Source organism: Tachyglossus aculeatus, chromosome 19 (genome assembly GCF_015852505.1).
Source record: "Tachyglossus aculeatus isolate mTacAcu1 chromosome 19, mTacAcu1.pri, whole genome shotgun sequence".
In the NCBI taxonomy this organism is placed as follows: domain Eukaryota; kingdom Metazoa; phylum Chordata; class Mammalia; order Monotremata; family Tachyglossidae; genus Tachyglossus; species Tachyglossus aculeatus.
In genome coordinates, this window is record NC_052084.1 from 17,373,183 (window position 1) to 17,397,538 (window position 24,356).

The 24,356-nt window shown below is 47.3% G+C and overlaps 1 protein-coding gene across 1 annotated transcript in view; it reads left to right on the forward strand.

Moving 5' to 3' along the window:
• The first annotated feature begins 1,343 nt into the window (after nucleotides 1-1,343).
• Nucleotides 1,344-24,356, forward strand: part of DNAH8 (dynein axonemal heavy chain 8) — a 230,915-nt gene continuing 207,902 nt past the window's right edge. Inside the window, exons 1-8 of the mRNA XM_038761016.1 lie at nucleotides 1,344-1,430; nucleotides 8,953-9,472; nucleotides 13,928-14,062; nucleotides 14,422-14,506; nucleotides 16,843-16,988; nucleotides 20,736-20,925; nucleotides 21,315-21,478; nucleotides 23,632-23,808. Of these exons, the coding sequence (XP_038616944.1) occupies nucleotides 8,993-9,472; nucleotides 13,928-14,062; nucleotides 14,422-14,506; nucleotides 16,843-16,988; nucleotides 20,736-20,925; nucleotides 21,315-21,478; nucleotides 23,632-23,808 (1,377 nt within the window). The 5' untranslated portion in view covers nucleotides 1,344-1,430; nucleotides 8,953-8,992. The remainder of the gene's footprint in view (nucleotides 1,431-8,952; nucleotides 9,473-13,927; nucleotides 14,063-14,421; nucleotides 14,507-16,842; nucleotides 16,989-20,735; nucleotides 20,926-21,314; nucleotides 21,479-23,631; nucleotides 23,809-24,356) is intronic.

Genomic DNA, 24,356 nt, shown 5'->3' on the forward strand with positions numbered 1-24,356 from the left:
TAGGCGCTTGGGAAGTACAAGTCGGCAACAAACACAGACGATCCCTACCCAACAACGGGCTCACAGTCTAGAAGGGGGAGACAGACAACAAAACAAAACATGCAGACAGGTGTCAAAATTGCCGGAACAAATAGAATTAAAGCTAGGTACACATCATTAACAATTAAATAGAATAGTAAATATGCACAAGTAAAATAAATAGAGTGATAATTCTGTACAAATATATACAAGTGCTGTGGGGAGGGGAAGGAAGTAGGGCAGAGGGGGCATGGGGAGGAGGAGAGGAAAAAGGGCTCTCTCCCCGATGCCCCGCCCCTTTTGGGCCTCGTAGCGAATCACAGGCGAGGGAAAGGCCTCAGGCCCCGCCCCCGGCAGGGCCCGGAGAGGGGCGGGGCGCTCTACCCGAGGCTCCGCCCATTTCGTGCCTCGTAGCGAATCACAGGCGAGAGAAAGGCCTCAGGCCCCGCCCCCAGCAGGGCTCGGAGACGATTGGGGCGCTCTCCCCGATGCCCCGCCCCTTTTGGGCCTCGTAGCGAATCACAGGCGAGGGACCGCCCCGGCAGCTCCAATAGAGGGGCGGGGCGCTCTCCCTGAGGCCCCGCCCATTTCGTGTCTCGTAGCGAATCACAGGCGAGGGAAAGGCTTCAGGCCCCGCCTCCGTCAGCTCCAAAAGAGGGGCGGGGGCGCTCTCCCCGAGGCCCCGCCCATTTCATGCCTCGTAGCGAATAACAGGAGAGAAAAAGGCCTCAGGCCCCGCCCCCAGCAGGGCTCGGAGACGATTGGGGTGCTCTCCCCGATGCCCCGCCCCTTTTGTGCCTCGTAGCGAATCACAGGCGAGGGACCGCCCCGGCAGCTCCAATAGAGGGGCGGGGCGCTCTTCCCGAGGCCCCCACCATTTCGTGCCTAGTAGCGAATCACAGGCGAGGGAAAGGCCTCAGGCCCCGCCCCCGTCAGCTGCAAAAGAGGGGCGGGGCGCTTCCCCCGATGTCCCGCCCCCCTCGTGCCTCGTAGCGAATCACAGGCGAGGGAAAGGCCTCAGGCCCCGCCCCCGGCCGGGCTAGAAGACGATTGGGGCGCTCTCCCTGATGCCCCGCCCCTTTCGTGCCTCAGCGAATCACAGGCGAGAGAAAGGCCTTAGGCCCCGCCCCGGCAGCGCCAACAGAGGGGCGGGGCGCTCTCCCCGAGGCCACGCCCCTTTCGTGCCTCGTAGCGAATCACAGGCGAGAGAGGCCTGAGGCCCCGCCCCCGGCAGTTGAGACCGTTTTAAGTCCCCCCCCCTCCCGGCCGCCCGGAGGATGCTGGGCGGGAACCGTCTGCAGCTTTGAACGTTTCAAACTCACCTGTTGGTGCAGAATCGCGTTAAATCCGAAAAACAAAAAGCATCCCGAACCGTGTTCCTCTGCGCTCTTCTGCCTAAAGTCACACGGCAGGTAAGTGGTGGAATTAGGTGTTCTGCAAATCAATCAATCGTATTTATTGAGCGCTTACTCTGTGCAGAGCACTGTACTAAGCGCTTGGGAAGTACAAATTGGCAACATATAGAGACGGTCCCTACCCAACAGCGGGCTCACAGTCTAGAAGATACACTTTATAAATACACTTTATTTATAAATACACTTTATACAATAAATACATTGCAGAGAAGCAGCGTGGCTCAGTAGAAAGAGCCCGGGCTTTGGAGTCAGAGGTCACGGGTTCAAATCCCGGCTCCACCAACCGTCAGCTGGGTGACTCTGGGCAAGTCACTTCACTTCTCCGGGCCTCAGTTCCCTCATCTGTAAAATGGGGAATAAGACTGTGAGCCCCACATGGGACAACCTTGATTGCCTTGAATCCCCCCCAGCGCTTAGAACAGTGCTTGGCACATAGTAAGCGCTTACCAAATACCAACATTATTAAATACAGGTTCTCTTGACTCCCGGGCTTGTGCCCTTTCCATTAAAAATGATGATAATCATGGTACTTGTTAAGCGCTTACTAAGGGCCAAGCACTGCCTTAAGCACTGGTGTAGCTATTCTGATGATAATAATAATAATGATGGTATTTGTTAAGCGCTTGCTATGTGCAAAGCACTGTTCTAAGCGCTGGGGAGGTTTCAAGGTGATCAGGTTGTCCCCGGGGGGCTCACAGTTTTCGTTCCCATTTTTACAAGTGACTTGCCCAAAGTCACACAGCTGACAGTTGGCAGAGTTGGGATTTGAACCCATGACCTCTGACTCTAATGGTATTCACACCTGTCTACTTGTTGTGTTGTCTGTTTCCCTTTTCTACACTGTGAGCCCGTTGGTGGGTGGGGAGCGTCTATGGTGACAAATTGTACTTTCCAAACGCTTAGTACAGTGCTCTGCACTCAGTAAGTGCTCAATAAATATGAATTAATGAATGAATACAAGGCTGACCCTCGTGGGGCTCACAGTCTTAATCCCCATTTGACAGATGGGATAATTGAGGCATAGTGAAGTGACTTGTCCAAGGACACAGTTGTTATTGTTAATGGTCCTATTGTACTCTCCCAAGCGTTTAGTACAGTGCTCCGTGCACAGTATACGCTCAATAAAGACCAGTGATTGATCTGGCGGGGCAGCCCAGCCCCAGAGGCTGCTGGGAGAAAGGGCCAAGGGGCGGGCCAAGGTGAGGGGGCGAGGTGTAAGGCGCGTGCCGATTGGCGGAGCGAGGGGCATGGTGAGGTCTAAGGCGTGTGCCGATTGGCAGGTCGAGGTGTAAAGCGCGTGGTGGGGTGTAAGGCAAGTGGCGATTGGCGGAGCGAGGGGCGGGGTTGAGGTGTAAGGCGCGTGGCTATTGGCAGAGCGGAGGGCGGGGCGAGATGCAGGGCGCGTGGCGATTGGAGGAGAGAGGGGCGTGGCGAAGGACGGGGCGAGGAGTAAGGCGCGTGGCGATTGGCGGGGCGAGGGGCGTGGCGAGGTGTAAGGCGCATGGCGATTGGCGGAGCGAGGGTCGTGGCCGGGTGTGGGGCGCGTGGCGATTGGCGGAACGGGGGGCGTGGTTATGGTCGGAGTGAGGGGGCGGGGCGAAGGGTGGGGCGAGGTGTAAGACAAGTGGCGATTGGCGGAACGAGGGAGGGCAAGTGCTGTAGGGTGGAACGAGGGGCGGGGCGAGGTGTAGGGAGCGTGGGGATTGGGGAGCGAGGGGCGTGGCGAGGTGTAAGGCGCGGGGCGAGGGGCGGGGCGAGGTGTAAGGCGCGTGGCGATTGGTAGGGCGGGGCGAGGTGTTAAGCGCATGGTGATTGGCGGAGCGAGGGGCGCGGCGTGGCGCTGGGCGCGTGGCGATTGGCAGAGCGAGGGGCGTGGCGAGGCGTTGGGCGCGTGGCGATTGGCGTAGCGAGATGTAAGGCGCGTGGCGATTGGCGGAGCGAGGGGCGCAGCGAAGGGTGGGGCGAGGTGTAAGGTAAGTGGCTATGGTCGGAGTGAGGGGGCGGGGCTTAGGGCGGGGCGAGGTGTAAGGCGCGTGGCGATTGGCGGAGCGAGGGGCGCGGCGAAGGGTGGGGCGAGGTGTTTGTCACGTGGCTATGGTCGGAGTGAGGGGGCGGGGCTTAGGGCGGGGCGAGGTGTAAGGCGCGTGGCGATTGGCGGGGCGAGGGGCGCGGCAAGGTATAAGGCGCGTGGCGATTGGTGGGGCGAGGGGCGTAGCGAAGTGTAGGGCGAGGTGTAAGGCGCGAGGCGATTGGTGGAGCGAGGGGGCGTGGCTTAGGGCGGGGCGAGGTGTAAGACGCGTGGCAATTGGCGGAGCGAGGCGTGCGGCAAAGGGTGGGGCGAGGTGTAAGGCGCGTGGCGATTGGCAGGGCGAGGGGCGCGGCGAAGGGTGGGGCGAGGTATGTGGCGCTTGGCGGAGCGAGGGGGCGTGGCTTAGGGCGGGGCGGCGTGTAAGGGGCGTGGCGATTGGCGGAGCGAGGGGCGCGGCGAGGCGTTGGGCGCGTGGCGATTGGCGGAGCGAGGGGCGCGGCGAGGCGTTGGGCGCGTGGCAAAGGGCGGAGCGAGGCGTAAGGCGCGTGGTGCGCCTGCGCCCTGGGCGGGGCCCGGGGGCTGAGGGGAGGGGCGGGGCGCAATCGATCAATCAATCAATCAATCGTATTTACTGAGCGCTTACCGTGTGCAGAGCTCTGTACTGAGCGCTTGGGGAAAGTCCAATACAGCAATAAAGAGCGCCAGCCCCTGCCTGCCCTCAACGAGCTCACTGTCAACCCCAGTCTAGGTGATCGGGATAGCAGGGGTTTAATTCCTAGATATCGAGGATTTATACAAATATTATCATTTTTTTAAGGCGCTTACTCTGTGCCATCGCCATGTGAGCCCCTTCCTCTCCCCCTCGTCCCCCCATCTTACCTCCTTCCCTTCCCCACAGCACCTGTATCGATGGATATATGTTTGTACAGATTTATTACTCTATTTATTTATTTTACTTATACCTATCTATTCTATTTATTTTATTTTGTTAGTATGCTTGGTTTTGTTCTCTGTTTCTCTTGCCAGATCTGCATTATATCCACACCCCAGAGCTCTCCCATCTTACCTCCTTCCCTTCCCCACAGCACCTGTATATGTGTATATATGTTTGTACATATTTATTACTCTATTTATTTATTTTACTTGTACATATCTATTCTATTTATTTTATTTGGTTAGTATGTTTGGTTTTGTTCTCTGTTTCTCTTGCCAGATCTGCATTATATCCACACCCCAGAGCTCTCCCATCTTACCTCCTTCCCTTCCCCACAGCACCTGTATAGATGGATATATGTTTGTACAGATTTATTACTCTATTTATTTATTTATTTTACTTATACCTATCTATTCTATTTATTTTATTTTGTTAGTATGTTTGGTTTTGTTCTCTGTTTCTCTTGCCAGATCTGCATTATATCCACACCCCAGAGCTCTCCCATCTTACCTCCTTCCCTTCCCCACAGCACCTGTATATGTGTATATATGTTTGTACAGATTTATTACTCTATTTATTTATTTTACTTGTACATATCTATTCTATTTATTTTATTTGGTTAGTATGTTTGGTTTTATTCTCTGTTTCTCTTGCCAGATCTGCATTATATCCACACCCCAGAGCTCTCCCATCTTACCTCCTTCCCTTCCCCACAATACCTGTATATATGTATATATGTTTGTACATATTTATTACTCTATTTATTTTACTTGTACATATCTATTCTATTTATTTTATTTTGTTAGTATGTTTGGTTTTGTTCTCCGTCTCCCCCTTTTAGACTGTGAGCCCACTGTTGGGTAGGGACTGTCTCTAGATGTTGCCAACTTGGACTTCCCAAGCGCTTAGTACAGTGCTCTGCACATAGTAAGCGCTCAATAAATACGATTGATGATGATGATGTACTACGTGCTTATTGTGTGTAAAGCGCTGGGGTAGATACAAGCTAATTAGGTTGGTCGAAGTCCCTGTCCCCTGTCACAGCATTAATCCCCATTTTACAGGTGAAGGAATCAAGGCCCAGAGAAGTGAAGTGACTGGTCCAAGGTCACACAGGAGGCAAGTGGCGGTGCTGGGATTAGAACCCAGGCCCTCTGACTCCCTTAGTGCCCTGAAGGGAGCTCGGGGGCAAGCAGCGTGACTCAGTGGTAAGAGCTCGGGCTTTGGAGTCGGAGGTCGTGGGTTCAAATCCCGGCTCCGCCAGCTGTCGGCTGGGTGACTTTGGGCAAGTCGCGTCACTTCTCTGGGCCTCAGTTCCCTCATCTGTAAAATGGGGATCATCATCATCAATCGTATTTATTGAGCGCTTACTATGTGCAGAGCACTGTACTAAGCACTTGGGAAGTACAAATTGGCAACATATAGAGACGGTCCCTACCCAACAGTGGGCTCACAGTCTAGAAGGGGGAGACGGAGAACAAAACAAAACATACTAACAAAATAAAATAGAATAGATATGTCCAAGTAAAATAAATAAATAAATAAATAGAGCAATAAATAAATAATAGAGTAATAAGTAAATAAATAGAGTAATAAATAAATAAATAGAGTAATAATAAATAAATAGAGTAATGAAGAGGATGAAGACTGTGAGCCCCCCTGTGGGACAACCCGATCACCTTGTAACCTCCCCAGCTCTTAGAACAGTGCTTTGCACATAGTAAGCGCTTAACGAATGCCATCATTATTATTATTATTAAGGGGGGAAGCCCTCAATAAATAGACTGTGAGCCCACTGTTGGGTAGGGACCGTCTCTCTATGTTGCCGACTTGGACTCCCCAAGTGCTTAGTACAGTGCTCTGCACACAGTCAGCACTCAATAAATACGATTGAATGAATGGATGATTTGTACGTCCCAAGCGCTTAGTACAGTGCCCTGCGCACAGTCAGCGCTCAATAAATACGATTGAATGAATGGATGATTTGCACGTCCCAAGCGCTTAGTACAGTGCCCTGCGCACAGTCAGCGCTCAATAAATACGATTAAATGAATGGATGATTTGTACGTCCCAAGCGCTTAGTACAGTCCTCTGCGCACAGCAAGTGCTCAGTAAATACGACTGAATGAATGAAATACCTATTCTCCCCCAGTGCCCTGCACAGGTGAACGGAGAAAAGGACACGTCTGAAGTTTATAAAATCAGAAAATGTTATGATCAGGGAGTGGAATGGTTTGTTAGGGCAAGGAAGCTTGAAAGATGGAAGCTTCCCATGAAACCCATGGAAGCATGAAGTTGGTAGAAAAGTAGGGAGCCACCACCATAATAATAATAATAATGATGGCATTTGTTAAGCGCTTACTATGTTCAAAGCACTGTTCTAAGTGCTCTGGAGGATACAAACTGATCAGGTTGTCATTCATTCATTCACTCAATCGTGTTTATTGAATGATTACCGTGTGCAGAGCACCGTCATCATCATCATCATCATCATCATCAATCGTATTTTTTGAGCGCTTACTATGTGCAGAGCACTGTACTAAGCGCTTGGGAAGGACAAATTGGCAACATATAGAGACAGTCCCTACCCAACAGTGGGCTCACAGTCTAAAAGGGGGAGATGGAGAACAAAACCAAACATACTAACAAAATCAAATAAATAGGATAGATAGGTACAAGTAAAATAAATAAATAGAATAATAAATATGTACAACCATATATACGTATATCCAGGTGCTGTGGGGAAGGGAAGGAGGTAAGATGGGGGGACAAGGAGGAGAGGAAGGAAGGGGCTCAGTCTGGGAAGGCCTCCTGGAGGAGGTGAGCTCTCAGCAGGGCCTTGAAGGGAGGAAGAGGACTTAGCTAGTCCTAAGCACTTGTCCCACGGGGGGCTCACAGTCTTCATCCCCATTTCCCAGATGAGGTCACTGAGGCCCAGAGAAGCGAAGTGACTTGCCCACAGTCACCCAGCTGACAATTGGCGGAGTCGGGATCTGAACCCGCGGCCTCTGACTCCCAAGCCCGGGCTCTTCCCATCGAGCCATGGAATGGGCTGCTCCACGAAGTTGCAGAGAAGCAGCGTGGCTCGGTGGAAAGAGCCCGGGCTTGGGAGTCAGAGGTCATGGGTTCAAATCCCGGCTCCGCCAACTGTCAGCTGTGTGACTTTGGACAAGTCACTTCGCTTCTCTGGGCCTCAGTTCCCTCATCTGCAAAATGGGGGTGAAGACTGTGAGCCCCACGTGGGGCAACCTGATCACCTTGTAACCTCTCCAGCGCTTAGAGCAGTGCTTTGCACATAGTAAGCGCTTAATAAATGCCATCGTTAGGTTGTGCAGGCTGAAAATTGACATCTACAATCTTCCCCCGTTCGATTGTAAACTTAAAGAGCAAGGATCGCGTGTTTTACTTCTGTGTATTCTCCAAGCTTCACATGCAGCGTTTTGGCACCTAATAGGCTCTTAATTAATAGTAATTAATCAATGTGGTATTTAAGTACTTACTGTGTGCCAGGCACTGTACTAAACGCCGGGGTGGATACAGGCAAATAGCGTTGGACGCAGTCCCCGTCCCAGTGGGGCTCCCAGTCTCAATCCCCATTTTACAGGTGAGGTAACTGAGGTCCGGAGGAGTGAGGTGACTTGCCTAAGGCCACAGGTGGCACAGCTGGGATTAGAACCCACAGCACCTGTATATATGTTTGTACGTATTTATTACTCTATTTGTACATATTTATTCTATTTATTTTATTTTGTTAATATGTTTTGTTCTCCGTCTCCCCCTTCTAGACTGTGAGCCCGCTGTTGGGTAGGGGACTGTCTCTGGATGTTGCCAGCTTGTACTTCCCAAGCGCTTAGTACAGTGCTCTGCACACAGTAAGCGCTCAATAAATACGATTGATTGTACTTCCCAAGCGCTTAGTACAGTGCCCTGCACACAGTAAACGCTTCATAAATATGATTGAACGGATGAACCCATGACCTTCCGATTGCCAAGCCTGCGCTCCATCCCCTAGGCCGTGCTCCTTCCCTGATACGCTAAAATAGGTGAACCGGTTTCTTGAATGAATGAATGACTGAAACGGTTTCTTAGAGAAGCAGCGCGGCTCAGTGGAAAGAGCCCGGGCTTTGGAGTCACAGGTCACGGGTTCGAATCCCGGCTCCGCCGCAAGTCCGCTGTGTGCTCCTTCCCTGATACGGTAAAATAGGTGAACCGGTTTCTTGAATGAATGAATGAAACGGTTTCTTAGAGAAGCAGCGCAGCTCAGTGGAAAGAGCCCGGGCTTTGGAGTCAGAGGTCACGGGTTCGAATCCCGGCTCCGCCACAAGTCTGCTGGGTGCCCTTGGGCGAGTCACTTCACTTCTCTGAGCCTCAGTTCCCTCGTCTGTAAAAATGGGGATTGGGACTGTGAGCCCCACGTGGGACAACTTGATCACACTGTATCCCCCCCAGCGCTCAGAGCAGTGCTTTGCACATAGTAAGCGCTTAACAAATGCCATCATTATTATTATTATTATTATTATGAAATGGACATCTCATGAGCTATTTTGCTATTGCAGCCGAGAGATTTAAGGCCCTCCGAAAGAAGAGTGCGGAAATATGAGCGCCGAGGAGGATTCTGTTGTCCCACCACCCTCAGAAGATGGTCCTGCCGAAGATGCTCCGGCTGCTCCTCTGGAAGATGCTCCGGCCCCTTCTCCCGAAGATGCTCCTGCCCTTCCCGAAGATGCTCCTGCCCCTCCCGAAGATGCTCCTGCCCCTCCCGAAGATGCTCCCGCCCCTCCCGAAGATGCTCCCGCCCCTCCCTCAGACGCCGCCGCCGCTCCTACTGCTCCAGAAGCTGAAGCCCCTGCACCCCCGGAGGAAACCGGCCCCGGTCGTCAAGAGGATATGTTCCCCCTCATTCCAGAAGAGGAAATTTTAGGAACCGGCCGGATTCGGCAAAGGCCCTCTCTCCGGGCTCCGCCATCGGGCTCCGCTCTCGACAGCCTGCTGGCACCGTTTGCCCGAAGGATGTCCAAGTTTCGCCGGAGCACGAGCGGCGTCCAGTCGCTGCAGGAAACGCTGAAAGAAAAACAGGTTTTGTTCCCTATTTTTTCTTTTTTTTTTTTTTACGGTGCTTACTATGCGTCAACCCCCGCTGTAAGCGCTGGGGTAAACTACAAGGTAATCAGGTTGGGACTGTGAGCCCGCTGTTGGGTAGGGACGGTCTCTATGTGTTGCCGACTTGGACTTCCCAAGCGCTTAGTCCGGTGCTCTACACACAGTAAGCGCTCAATAAATACGATTGGTTGGTTGATTGATTCTATTTATTTTATTTTGTTAGTATGTTTGGTTTTGTTCTCTGTCTCCCCCTTTTAGACTGTGGGCCCACTGTTGGGTAGGGACTGTCTCTAGATGTTGCCAATTTGTACTTCCCAAGCGCTTAGTACAGTGCTCTGCACATAGTAAGCGCTCAAAAAATACGATTGATGATGATGATTAGGGTGGGAGCTTCCAGATTTGAGTCGTTCTCCCGCCCCTTTTCCTAGAGGGAAGAGAGACAGAGAGATGTAGAAGGGCGGGCGGAATCCGAGAAGCAGCACGGCCTCGTGGATAAAGCACAATCCCGGGAGTCAGAAGGACCGGAATTCCCGATGCCAGCTCCGCCATTTGTCCTCCGGGTGACCTTGGGCAAATCGCTTCCCTTCTCTGGGCCTCAGTTACCTCGAATGTAAAATGGGGATGAAGACTGTGAGCCCCATGTGGGACGGGGACTGCGTCCAACCTGATTAGCTTTGCAATCAGCATTCTCCCCCAGCCTCATAGTAAGTACTTTCATTCATTCGATCGTATTTATTGAGCGCTTACTGTGTACTGAGCGCTTGGGAAGTCCAAGTTGGCAACATCTAGAGACGGTCCCTACCCAACAGCGGGCTCACAGTCTAGAAGGAAGCAGCGCTGCTCAGTGGAAAGTGCCAGGGCTTTGGAGTCAGAGGTCATGGGTTCAAATCCCGACTCCGCCACTTGTCAGCTGTGTGACTTTGGGCAAGTCGCTTCACTTCTCTGGGCCTCAGTTACCTCATCTGTAAAATGGGGATTACGACTGTGAGCCCCACGTGGGACAACCTGATCACCTTGCACCTCCCCAGCGCTTAGAGCAGTGCTCTGCACATAGTAAGCACTTAATAAATGCCATTATTACTATTATCATGATTAGAAGGGGGAGACAGAGAACAAAACAAAACATATTAACCAAATAAAATAAACAGAACAAATATGTACAAGTAAAATAGAGTAATAAATGCGTACAAACATATACGCATATGTCATTTATGTGCACTGTCTTACGAGAAATACGTGTTCTTATAAAAGTTTCAGTCATCATCATCATCATCAATCGTATTTATTGAGCGCTTACTATGTGCAGAGCACTGTACTAAGTGCTTGGGAAGTACAAATTGGCAACATCTAGAGACAGTCCCTACCCAACAGTGGGCTCACAGTCTAAAAGGGGGAGACAGAGAACAGAACCAAACATACTAACAAAATAAAATAAATAGAATAGATATGTACAACTAAAATAAATAGAGTAAAAAATATGTACAAACATCAATCAATCAATCAATCGTATTTATTGAGCGCTTACTATGTGCAGAGCACTGTACTAAGCGCTTGGGAAGTACAAATTGGCAACATATAGAGACAGTCCCTACCCAACAGTGGGCTCACAGTCTAAAAGTCTAAAACATATATACACAGTCTAAAACACAGTCTAAAACATATATACATCTATACAGGTGCTGTGGGGAAGGGAAGGAGGTAAGAAGGGGGGGATGGAGAGGGGGACGAGGGGGAGAGATATACCCCCTGCAGCACCGTTTTCAGATTTCTCTTGAAGCCGTGTAGTCTGAACGTTAACAAATAACGTTCGAAAAATAAAAAGCGGCATTTGCCTCGGGGACCACGGGGGTTGTTGTCTGGTGGATAAGGATAGTCAATCAATCCAGTCTCTAGTATCTCGCTGAGCCTGGCAACCTCAGGTTTCGAGTCGGGGGTGATTCATAGCTCAGAGACCATGGGGGTTTGTTCGTCTCTGTAGTATCTCGCTGAGCCTAAGAACCTCAGGTTTCGAGTCGGGGGTGATTGAGGCCTCAGAGGTGTGGTGATGGGGGTCAGAGCCCCGTCTAACAGCAGAGCGGGCTTCAGATCAATCAATCAATCAATCGTATTTATTGAGCGCTCACTATGTGCAGAGCACTGTACTAAGCGCTTGGGAAGTACAAATTGGCAACACATAGAGACAGTCCCTACCCAACAGTGGGCTCACAGTCTAAAAGGGGGAGACAGAGAACAGAACCAAACATACCAACGAAATAAAATAAATAGGATAGAAATATACAAGTAAAATAAACAAATAAATAAATAAATAGAGTAAAAAATATGTACAACCATATATACATATATACATATGTATATGTATATATGTATATGTATATATGCATATACATACATATTCAGATGGTCAGAGAGGTTAAGTGCCCCTTTCAGGAGCCCTTTGCCAAGGTGGCTGCCACCCGGCTGCTCTTCAGGATGGCAAAAAGGGTCTTAAATATGGGGGGGCTCAGAGCAGACCTGCCCAGGGTGCTCAGTAATGGGAGGGGGGCAGCAGCAGGAGCAGCCATAGTCTCCTCCTCATCATCATCAATCGTATTTATTGAGCGCTTACTATGAGCAGAGCACTGTACTAAGCACTTGGGAAGTCCAAATTGGCACATCTAGAGGCAGTCCCTACCCAACAGTGGGCTCACAGTCTAAAAGGGGGGAGACGGAGAACAAAACCAAACATACTAACAAAATAAAATAAATAGGATAGATATGTACAAATAAAATAGAGTAATAAATATGTACAAACATATGTGGGGGGGCTCAGAACCGAACTGCCCAGGGTGCTCAGTAGTGGGAGGGGGGCAGCAGCAGGAGCAGCCATAGTCTCATCATCATCAATCGTATTTATTGAGCGCTTGCTATGAGCAGAGCACTGTACTAAGCGCTTGGGAAGTCCAAACTGGCAACATATAGAGACCGTCCCTACCCAACAGTGGGCTCACAGTCTAAAAGGGGGGAGACGGAGAACAAAAGCAAACATGCTAACAAAATAAAATAAATAGGATAGATATGTACAAATAAAATAGAGTAATAAATATGTACAAACATATATGGGGGGGCTCAGAACCAAACTGCCCAGGGTGCTCAGTAATGGGAGGGGGGCAGCAGCAGGAGCAGCCATAGTCTCATCATCATCATCAATTGTATTTATTGAGCGCTTACTATGAGCAGAGCACTGTACTAAGCGCTTGGGAAGTCCAAATTGGCAACATCTAGAGACAGTCCCTACCCAACAGTGGGCTCACAGTCTAAAAGGGGGGAGACAGAGAACAAAACCAAACATGCTAACAAAATAAAATAAATAGAATAGATATGTACAAATAAAATGGAGTAATAAATATGTACAAACATATATGGGGGGGCTCAGAACCGAACTGCCCAGGGTGCTCAGTAATGGGAGGGGGGCAGCAGCAGGAGCAGCCATAGTCTCATCATCATCAATCGTATTTATTGAGCGCTTGCTATGAGCAGAGCACTGTACTAAGCGCTTGGGAAGTCCAAATTGGCAACATCTAGAGACCGTCCCTACCCAACAGTGGGCTCACAGTCTAAAAGCGGGGAGACGGAGAACAAAAGCAAACATGCTAACAAAATAAAATAAATAGAATAGATATGTACAAATAAAATAGAGTAATAAATATGTACAAACATATATGCATATATGCAAGTCTCCCCAACTTCCCAGCTTAGCACGCCGGGGCCACTACGTCACAGCTTTTTAATAATAACAATAATAATAATGGCATTTGTTAAGCGCTTACTATGTGCAAAGCACTGTTCTAAGCGCTGGGGGGGATACAAGGTGATCAGTTTGTCCCACGTGCGGCTCACAGTCTTCATCCCCATTTTACAGATGAGGTAATTGAGGCTCCGAGAAGTTAAGTGACTTGCCCGAGGTCGCACAGCAGACACGTTGGGGAAGGCGGCATTCGAACCCATGACCTCTGACTCCAAAGCCCGGGCTCTTTCCACTGAGCCACGCTGCTTCTTTTTGTTCAGGGAGAGCAGCCGTAACTAGTTCACCTCACCCCCGGGAACTGGGAAGGGCAGCACGATTCGGTTGGGCATCTCGTATAGAGTTAGTAAAACGGCACGGAGGAGAAGCGTGACAAACACCATGATCGCTTTTGTTTAATTGTACGACTAAAAAGTATCAGCACGTTAAGAAGAAAGGTCCGATTTATCAATCAATCAGTCGTGCTTATTGAGCATTTACTGTGTGCAGAGTGTCAGACTAAGCTCTTGGTACAGTATAACGGAGTTGGTAGACGCATTCCCTGTCCACAACGAGCTTACAATCTTAATCAGTTTAAACTGAAATTTTGGGGGCAGATCATTTTACATGCTTAGAAACCCCTAACCCGTTTTTTTTTTTTTTAATTTTAGGCACGATACAAAGAAGCAAGGGAATGTCGAAAAATGAAAATCGAAGCTGCCCACAAACACGTGTTCGACATTCTCGGAGAAAAACTGGGTTTGGATTCGGGAGCTGTTGAGGAGATGATTCTGGATTGCCCTTCGGTCAGTTTGATTTCGCGTAGTTGTAATTATTTGTAATATGAAGAAATTCAGGGGCGGTGGATGGGTGTGGTGGTGAGACAGAAGGGAGACGCAGGGAAGTGGGGAAAAAGTTTAAGACGTTAAGGTGGAGGGGCTTATCAATCAATCCATAAATAATAATTGATTGAGTGCTTACTACGATACAACAGAGGTGGGAGATAAGTTCCCAAAAGGGGCTTACAATCTAATAAGGAGTTAGGTAAGTTTTCAAAGTCAAAGAGCAGGTTGAAAGCACTGCCCAAGTAGAATTCACATTCCTAGATTAAAGTCGATTCCCTGAATGTAGCCTTCTATAATATTCTTTCTCTTTGATTTAATAGTTGGATGCCTTAGTTGATTTTTTTGCCAAAGATGGTAGCAGAACTCTGAAATTTTTCTGTCAAGAAGATGATATACCTGGAGTAGGTAAGGAGTCCTATAATAATATATTATGTTCAGATTTTGCCCCCAAAGTCAAAACAGTATTTTCCCAAACTCCTAGGGAGCAGGGAAGTGTTCCCTGTTTTGCTTAGGCCACCCGAATTCCTGAAGACAATGTTACCGGAGAAACAAAATGTACATACGGAGAAGAGTTCTGTTTTCAGCTCAAAGGATATTTTTTCCTTGTCCTTTTTCCCTAAAAGCAGTTCGTGACTATAGAGTGACTTACAACTGCCGTGGTACATCTTAAAGGTTTGACTGGTCCCTGTTGAAGTGTGAACACTTTGTGTGTGAAACTTTGTTCAGGTGGAGGAACTGCTTATCAGTCAGCCAGGATGATTTGCTTTCTAAAGCAAGCGAGTCCTGTCTGCTTGCATTTTTATCCCACTCTGGCAATTGTCTGGTGGATAAGGATAGTCAATCCATTAATCGTATTTACTGAACGCTTATGGGTGCAGAGCACTGTACTAAGCTCTCGGGAGAGTACAGTGTATGTAACAGAGTCGGTAGACACACTCCGTGCCCCTAGCCTGAAACCTTGTGGCATTTTGTTTCTTTGCTTAAGGCCTCCCCTCTCTGCCCCTTTATTTGGCTGATATGTTCTTATGTGCCCGCTAACCTGAATAATAATAATAATAATAATAATGATGGCATTTATTAAGCGCTTACTATGTGCAAAGCACTGTTCTAAGCACTGGGGAGGTTACAAGGTGATCAGGTTGTCCCGCAGGGCGCTCACAGTCTTAATCCCCATTTTACAGATGAGGGAACTAAGGCCCAGAGAAGTGAAGTGACTTGCCCAAAGTCGTCATCATCAATCGTATTTCTTGAGCGCTTACTATGTGCAGAGCACTGTACTAAGCGCTTGGGAAGTACAAGTTGGCAACGTATAGTGACAGTCCCTACCCAACAGTGGGCTCACAGTCTAAAAGGGGGAGACGGAGAACAAAACCAAACATACTAACAAAATAAAATAAATAGAATAGATATGTACAAGTAAAATAAATAAATAAATAGAGTAATAAGTAAAATAAATAAATAAATAGAGTAATAGCTGGCAATTGGCGGAGCTGGGAAGAAGAAGATGGAAATCCAGCTGGCCGAGTAGATAGTATGTACTAGAGAAGTGTTATAGCCTAGTGAGAAGTAGCATGGCCTAGTGGATAGAGCACGGGCCTAGGAATCAGAAGGACTTGGGTTCTAATCCTGGCTCCACCACTTGTGGGCTGGGTGACCTTGGGCAAGTCGCTTCACTTCTCTGTGCCTCGGTTACCTCATCTCTAAAATGGGGATTGAGGCTGCGAGCCCCATGCGGGACAGGGACCGTGTTCAACCGATTTGCTTGGATCCACCCCAGCGCTTAGTACAGTGCCTGGCCCATAGTAAGTGTTTAACAGCTACCTATTACTATTATTGGTGTTAATATTATTAATAAAAATCTGGTGAGTACCAACCTTACGTTGGCTGAAAACAGCACCGGGTGAATCCCCAAAGAGCTAATAAGCCTAGACACCCTAAGAAAACAATCTGAGGAAAAGCGTGGATCCATTAAGACAGCAGCAAACAGAATTGGTTGCAAGTGACTGAAAGCAGTCAATCGATCGTATTTATTGAGCGCTTACCGTGTGCAGAGCACTGTATTAAGCTCTGGGGGAGTGCAGTGTAACAGAGTTGGTAGACACAGTCCCTGCTCGTAATGAGTTTACAGTCTAGCAGGGGAGAGAGACATTAATAAGAATAAGTAAATTATAGGTAGGAGAAAGAGAGAGGGAGTCGGAGGAAAGAGGGCTTAATTGGGGAAGGCTTCTTGGGGAAGATGTGACCTTCATAAGGCTTTGAAGATCGGGAGCGTGGTGGGATGGAATTTATGGACTTCCAGGCTGGAGGTGGGATTTGGGAGAGGGGTTGGCGGCAAGATGGACAAAATTGAGGTACAGTGAGTGCCGTTGGCGTGAGAGGAGCAAAATGTAAAGGCTGGATTGCAGTAGGAGAGGAGGGAGGTGAATTAGGAGGGGGCAAGGTGATTGAGGGCTTTAAAGCCGATGGTAAGGAGTTTCTATTCGATGTGGAGGTGGATGAGCAACTGCTGGAGGTTCTCGAGCAGCGGGGCGACTGGGACTGAATGTTTTTATAGAAAAATAATCCGGGCCACAGAGTGAAGTATGGACTGCAGTGCTGTGACCGCTGGAAAGGCAGAAACTGCTGTCTGTGGAAAGGCTGACAAATGCTAGTAGACCATAGTGACAGTAAAATCTCAGCTAGGACTTGTGTTTAGGGTATTCAGTCACTCACCCAGTGTTGTATGTCAATTTTACTTTTAGAATGTGGTCGAGTAATTACAGGAGCGAAAGGATCCAAAATTATGAGGCTCTTTATAGAAACTGCACCAGAAGGCGTCAAAGGATTGTGTTTGTTCTTTGTTCGCTGCCGGAACGATATTTCTATAAATCTTAAAAACGTTCACGAGGTATGTTTCCTCCATATGTTTTCCCGCAATAAATTGGAAATATTTGCTGTCCACTTTTCCTTTCTCTGCACTCCCTTGCTGCAGCTCTTTCAGTAGCCCTGAAGTGAATTTCAAACGTTTTCTTGCTCGTGCTCGGAGCGTGATGTAGAATAGACTATTTAAAACCAAGGCTGCTGGGTCATCCGTAATAATAATAATAGTAATTATGGTACTCGTTAAGTGCCTACTATGTGCCAAACACTGTTCAAAGTGCTGGGGTAGATACAGGTTAATCAGGTTGAACACTGGGGCTCACCGTCTTAATCCCCATTTTACAGATGAGGTAACTGAGGCGCAGAGAAGTTGTGACATGCACAAGGAGACGTGGAAGAGCTGGGATTAGAACTCAGGTCCTTCTGACTCTCAGGCCCACCATGTTCATTAATATACTTGAGAATTTTAGGCCTTTGAGATCCATTTTTCCAGTAGATATCACACTTTGGATTTAATCCCCAAATGGCTACGACTAACTAGGGGAAAGCTCTTCCTGAGCTGAACAGTGACATTTGGGAAGGTAGCAGATCTACCGGTAGAGGTGACTCGCTGGCCAAAGCTCAGAGATGTGACGATGATGATCGTCGTCAGAGAAGCACCGCGGTCTGGTGGCTAGAGCACGAACTTGGGAGTCAGAGAACCTGAGTTCTAATCCCAGCTCCGCCACTTGTCTGCTGTGTGACCTTGGGCAAGGCACTTCACTTCTCTGGGCCTCAGTTACCTCATCCGTAAAAAGGGGATTGAGACCGTGAGTCCTTTTTATGGGACAGGGACCGTGTCCAACCTGATTAACTTGTATCCACCTCAATGCTTAGTACAATGGCTGGCATATAGTAAGTGCTTAACAAATACCACTTTTTAAAATGCCATCATTATAATAATAATAATAACAATGATTGCGTGTGTTAAGCGCTTACTACGTGCAAAGCACTGTTCTAAGCGCTGAAGGGGATACAATGTGATCAGGTTGTCCCACATGGGGCTCACAGTCAATCCCCACTTTACAGATGAGGTCACTGAGGGAAGTTAAGTGACTTGCCCAAGGTCACACAGCAGACATGTGGCTGATACGGGATTCAAACCCATGACCCCTGACTCCAAAGCCCGTGCTCTTTCCACTGAGCCACGCTGCTTCTCCTGATGATTATCATAATCATTCATTCATTCATTCAATCGTATTTATTGAGCGCTTACTGTGTGCAGAGCACTGTACTAAGCGCTTGGGAAGTACAAGTTGGCAACATATGGAGACGGTCCCTACCCAACAGTGGGCTCACAGTCTAGAAGGGGGAGCCAGAGACAGAGAACAAAACATATTAACAAAACATATTAACAGAATAGAATAAATCTGTACAAGTAAAATAAATAGAGTAATAAATCCGTACGAACATATATACATATATACAGGTGCTGTGGGGAAGGGAAGGAGGTATATGCCGGGCACTGATTTGGGATCTTGAGAGCATACAGTAAAAGTAGAAGGCGTGATTTCCGCCTTCTGAGAGTTTACACTCAATTAGAGGAGGCAGGTAGACATAGTGTTCACAAAATAGGCACAAGAAGGAAAACAGATTTAACTGGTAACTGATTATGGATAATTGTGGCTACAGTACTTGTTGAGTGCTTGAAGTAAGTGCCAAACACTGTTCTAAGCACTGGGTTAGATGCAAGTTAATCAGGTCAGATGTAGTCCCTGTGCCACATGGGACTCAGTCTCAGTAGGAAGGAGTAGGATTTAGTCCCCATTTTACATTTTACAGATGCTGGAACTGAGGCACAGAGAAGTTAGGTGACACACCCAAGGTCACACAGCAGACAAATGGCAGAAATGGGATTAGAAACCAGGTTCTCTACCTCCCAGGCTATGCTACAGATTAATTTCTAGACTGTGAGCCCGTTGTTGGGTAGGGACCATCTCTATATGTTGCCTACTTGTACTTCCCAAGCGCTTGGTACAGTGCTCTGCACACAGTAAGCGCTCAATAAATGCGATTGAATGAATGAATGAATGGTACCAAAAACATTGAGCAAAAAGAAATGAATGTTGGTGCATCTGTAAATGGAATAAGTAAATAAGTGGTTCCAGGGTACATAGCTACTAACTCTTTCTATTGTATTGTACTCTTCCCGGTGCTTAGTACAATGCTCTGCACACGTAAGTGCTCAATAAATGCTGCTGATTGATTGATGAGATGATGATAATAATGGTGCTTACTTTGCACCAAGAATCATACCAAGTGCTGGGGGAAATACAAGACAGTCAGACTGTGAGCTCCTTGTGGGACATGGATTAAGTAGGAAGGAGTATGCACTCATCAGGGAGGTGGAAATTAGTCAGGGGCTGTTTCTTGAAAGAGAAATGACTTTTCAGAAGGGCTGATCTGAGGTAAGGTGGGATTTCCATACAAGGGGAAGGAGGGGCAGGTTGGAAGGAGACGGGAAAGTTGAAGGCAGAGTACAGATACGCTACCTTAGGAGGAGAGAAGGGTCTGAGCTGGGATGGAGCAGGTGGAAGGAAAGAATCAATCAATCGTATTTATTGAGGGCTTACTTTGTGCAGAGCATTGTACTAAGCGCTCGGGAGATTACGGTGCAGCAGAATTAGCAGACACATTCCCTGCCCATAACGAGTTTAAAGTCTAGCAGTCTGTTGGTCGGGAATTTTATGGTCAGCGCAGGGAGAAATGGGGATCCATTATGGGCCCTCGAGGAGGGAAGTAATGTGTTGGGAATGGGGTTTTAGGAAGGTGATCGGAGCAGCAGAGCATCATCAATCGTATTTATTGAGCGCTTACTGTGTGCAGAGCACTGTACTAAGCGCTTGGGAAGTACAAATTGGCAACATATAGAGACAGTCCCTACCCAACAGTGGGCTCACAGTCTAAAAGGGGGAGACAGAGAACAAAACCAAGCATACTAACAAAATAAAATAAATAGAATAGATATGTACAAGTAAAATAAATAGAGTAATAAATATGTACAAACATATATACATATATGCAGGTGTATATATAGAGCATGAACTAAGTGGAAAAGGGGAGAGGCAGGGAGGCATGTAGAGGGCTAGTACAGATGGGAGGCATTGAGGGCTTGAACCCCATGGAGCTGAAAGATTGGAGAGGGAAGTGCAGATCCTGGAAATAATGTAGAGGAAAAAACTGGCAGGATTTAGAGACATAATAAGTCTTTAATCAGGTGATTTTCCAGAACTTTACCAAAACTTCAGTCAGTGGTATTTATTGAGCACTTACCCCGTGCAGAGCACCGTACTAAGCACTGGGAGACTACAACAGAGAAGGTAGACAGGTTCCCTGCCCACAGAGAGCTTACAGTCTAGAGAGGGAGACGACATTAAACTATTATTACGCATACGGACTTAAGTGTTGTTGGGCTGAGAATGAGCCCTTGATTTCCATCATCCCCATGAGGAAGATTGATATCCAATATTAAAATTGCGTTTTCTAATATAATGATCCGAGGCGTAAGAGAAGGTACGGACCTTCACTGAAAGAGCAGGCGTGTTGTGGATTTAGTTGTAGCTGTTTATGATCTCGGTTTCCTCGTTTGAGTCCACTACCGTTTTCCTCATTACCGTGGATTATAACCATTCTCCTGGCCAAGTGCTTAAAAAATTTCAGCAGTCTTTTCGAAAATATTTTTGTTGGGATGTAGTTTCTGTGTGTACCTAATAATATCCCCATATAACTTTTACAGGAAGTGCTATTTACTGTCCTGGATGCCTCCGATGGACTTTTACGTGGAATAAGAAATATGTTGGCCAACATCTTTCTACCAGCAATCCTGGCCACAAATAACTGGGGTGCTTTAAACCAATCCAAACAGGGAGAAGTTGAAAAACGGATTTTCACTGAGACCATTAACAGATATCTTTCATTTTTAGATGGTAAGAACCAGATTAAAGTTCCTAATGAGTTCGTAGTAAGTGACACCTTTAAAAACACTTAAAAAAGGAATATGTTTTTGTCGTGAACTTCTTAAACGGGACATTTTCCTCTTCTAACCAAGAACGATAGTGTATCTTTGACGTCTGAAAAAGGTAATATTTTTGAATGCGTGACAGTGTTCAAACTGGGGCATCCCAGTACTTTGGATTAAGGCTCTAAACTAATTGTCAGGAATTAATTCACTATTAGCTCATTAAAGCGGTGTCAGCTATGTATTAATGACCATTATTAACAAACTCCAGTGTTAACTCCGGTTCTGCAGTGATGAGGCGATGCTTATCAAATTGCGTGGTGGCACCCAAATCGATCAAGTGCCGATTTCTTTCAGGGGCTCGAATAAGTATCGAGGGAACGGTTGAGCTTAAGAAGATAGAGCATATTGACCTTTCCAAGTTCCAGTCCTTCGAAGAAGTGACAACAGCTGCCACAAATCCGGATATGGTGCGACAATTAGAAGAAGTTCTTATGATATGGTATAAACAGATTGAGCAGGTAAGTTGAGGCTTGGAAGAGGGGAGGAGCTGTGGTCTGGCTGCTTTTTAGGGACAGGGTGTGGACAAGAGGGCAGACGCTTCTAATCTAATCCAAGCAAGAGGATTTCCCTCTTGACGACAGTTGATTCTTTGGCTGCATAAACCAACAGCTGAAAATTCAGAGGGAAAGGAAATGTTAAACAGAAGGTGTTGTTCTGGCCCTGGATGGTTCATCGCTTGGGGATAGCTGACACTCTGTGCAAGCCCGGAGCTGGCTGTTTGGAGTTGTACCCCCCAAACTGGGTAAAATACCAGTCCATCAGTGGTATTTATTGAGCGCTTAAAGAGCATTGTACTAAGCACTTTGGGAGAATACAGTTCAGCAGAGTTGATAGACACGTTCCCTGCCCACAAGGAGCTTGCAGTCCAGAGGGGGAGAAAGGCATGAACATAAATACGTAAATTACAGATCTGTACATAAGTTCTGTGGGGTTGAGCGTGGGGTGAATAAAGGGTACAAATCCAAGTGGAAAGGAGAGGGGGTAGGGGAAATGAGGGCTTAGTTGGGGAAGGCCTCGTGGAGGAGATGTGATTTTAATTAGGCTTGGAAGATGGGGAGATGTCTAATATAGAGCGGGAGGGAGTTCCAGGCGAAAGGGAGGATGTGGGACAGGGATCAGCGGTGAGATAGACAACTAGTTCATTCATTCATTCAACGGGTACAGAGCACTGTGCTAAGCACTTGGGACAGTACAGTACAATAATAAACAGACAGAGTCCCTGCCCACAGTGAACTTTGTTCATTCAAGGCCGTCCATCACCTCACCCTCTCCTACCTCACCTTCCTTCTCTCCTTCTCCAGCCCAGCCCGCACCCTCCGCTCCTCTGCCGCTCACCTCCTCACTGGGCCTCGTTCTCGCCTGTCCCGCCATAGACCCCCGGCCCACGTCCTCCCCCTGGCCTGGAATGCCCTCCCTCCGCATATCCGCCAAACTAGCTCTCTTCCTCCCTTCAAAGCCCGACTGAGAGCTCACCTCCTCCAGAAGGCCTTCCCAGACTAAGCCCCCTTTTTCTTCTCCTCCTCCCCTCTGCATCGCCCCCCACCCTACCTCCTTCCCCTCCCCACGGCACTTGAATATATCTGTACGCATTTATTACTCTATTTTACTTGTACCTATTTACTATATTTATTAATGATATGCATATAGGTATAATTCTATTCATTCTGACGGTTTTGACACCTGTCCACGTGTTTTGTTTTGTTGTCTGTCTCCCCCTTCTAGACTGTGAGCCCGTTGTTGGGTAGGGACCGTCTCTATGTGTTGCCAACTTGTACTTCTCAAGCGCTTAGTACAGTGCTCTGCACACAGTAAGCGCTCAATAAATAGGATTGAATGAATGAATGAACTTACAGTCTATAGTCAGGGAGACAGACATCAATACAAATAAATAAATTACAGCTATGTACACAAGTGCTGTGGGGCTGGGATAACTAATGTTGCAACAATTCTAGACTTTGAGCCCGCCTTCTAGACTGTGAGCCCGCTGTTGGGTAGGGACCGTCTCTATATGTTGCCAACTTGTACTTCCCAAGCGCTTAGTACAGTGCTCTGCACACAGTAAGCGCTCAATAAATACGATTGCATGAATGAATGAACAAGTTACATGATGCAATGTTTGCCCAACAATTTAATATGCAAAAAGTGAGTATACATCCTTATCTTAGGGTGTGAAGGCCATCAGTGGGTGGAATCTCGACTACTATTGTTTTGAGTATTTTTTTTTTACTGCTCCTGAAGCTGCAGTGCCTAGTAAGAGTTGATAAGTCTTTGCCCTATATAGGCAGAATGAATCGGAGAATAAGGGCAATGATCCAAGCCAAATAATTTGTGAACCTTTGGAGAAAACTGTATTTCGAGAGGCCTAAATGATATTCATTTGCAGTTTGCGTGCATCAAATTTATGAGATTAATGCTCAGTTACTTTATTCTGTTGGGATATGGCCTCTATTCCGGTGGCATTGAAAACCAAATTGCTTTTTAGGTCCTCTCTCCTGTTAGAGCGGGGAAACACCTGATAGGCAATTTTTGGTTATAGCATGCTGCATAAAATCTCCTAATTAAAAAAATATACAAATGCATTTCTATGAAATGATTATTATATTGACTACAGGTTCTGATTGAGAGTGAACAGATGAGAAAAGAAGCAGATGACTCAGGACCACTGACTGAGTTGGAACACTGGAAGCATATGTCTGCTAAATTTAACTTTATTATTGAGCAGATCAAAGGACCAAATTGCAAGGCGGTCTTGAATGTCCTAAGTATTGCACGCTCCAAGCTTTTAAAGGTAACTGGTTCCCTTTTACTTCTGTGGCCCTCTTTGCAAACAGGGGCCTCAAAGATGAAAAATATTTTCTCCTTTGAAAATGCCTCCAGGGAACTCCTTTATAGCATTCCTTCCCAAGCGCTTAGTACAGTGCTCTGCACACAGTAAGCGCTCAATAAATACGATTGATGATGATGATTCCATGTGCAGAATCAATCAGTGGTGTTCACTGAGGGCCTTGTGCGTGGAGAACACTGTACTAAGCGCTTGGGAGAATTCCATAAAATTACTAGACGTGACCTTTGCCTGCAAGTATATTATGATTAAGTTGGGGGGGAGAAGGATACTATATTAATTTACAGAAGTACAGGTCTGAAAAAATAATAGAATATAGATATACGCATAAGTGCTACAGAGTTAATAATAATAATAATAATAATGAGTTACAAAATTACAGGTAGAAGAAGGCAGTGGAGTATAAGTAGCTCAGTGGAAAGAGCCTGGGCTTGGGAGTTGCCAACTTGGCAACTATATGTTGCCAACTTGGACTTCCCAAGCGCTTAGTACAG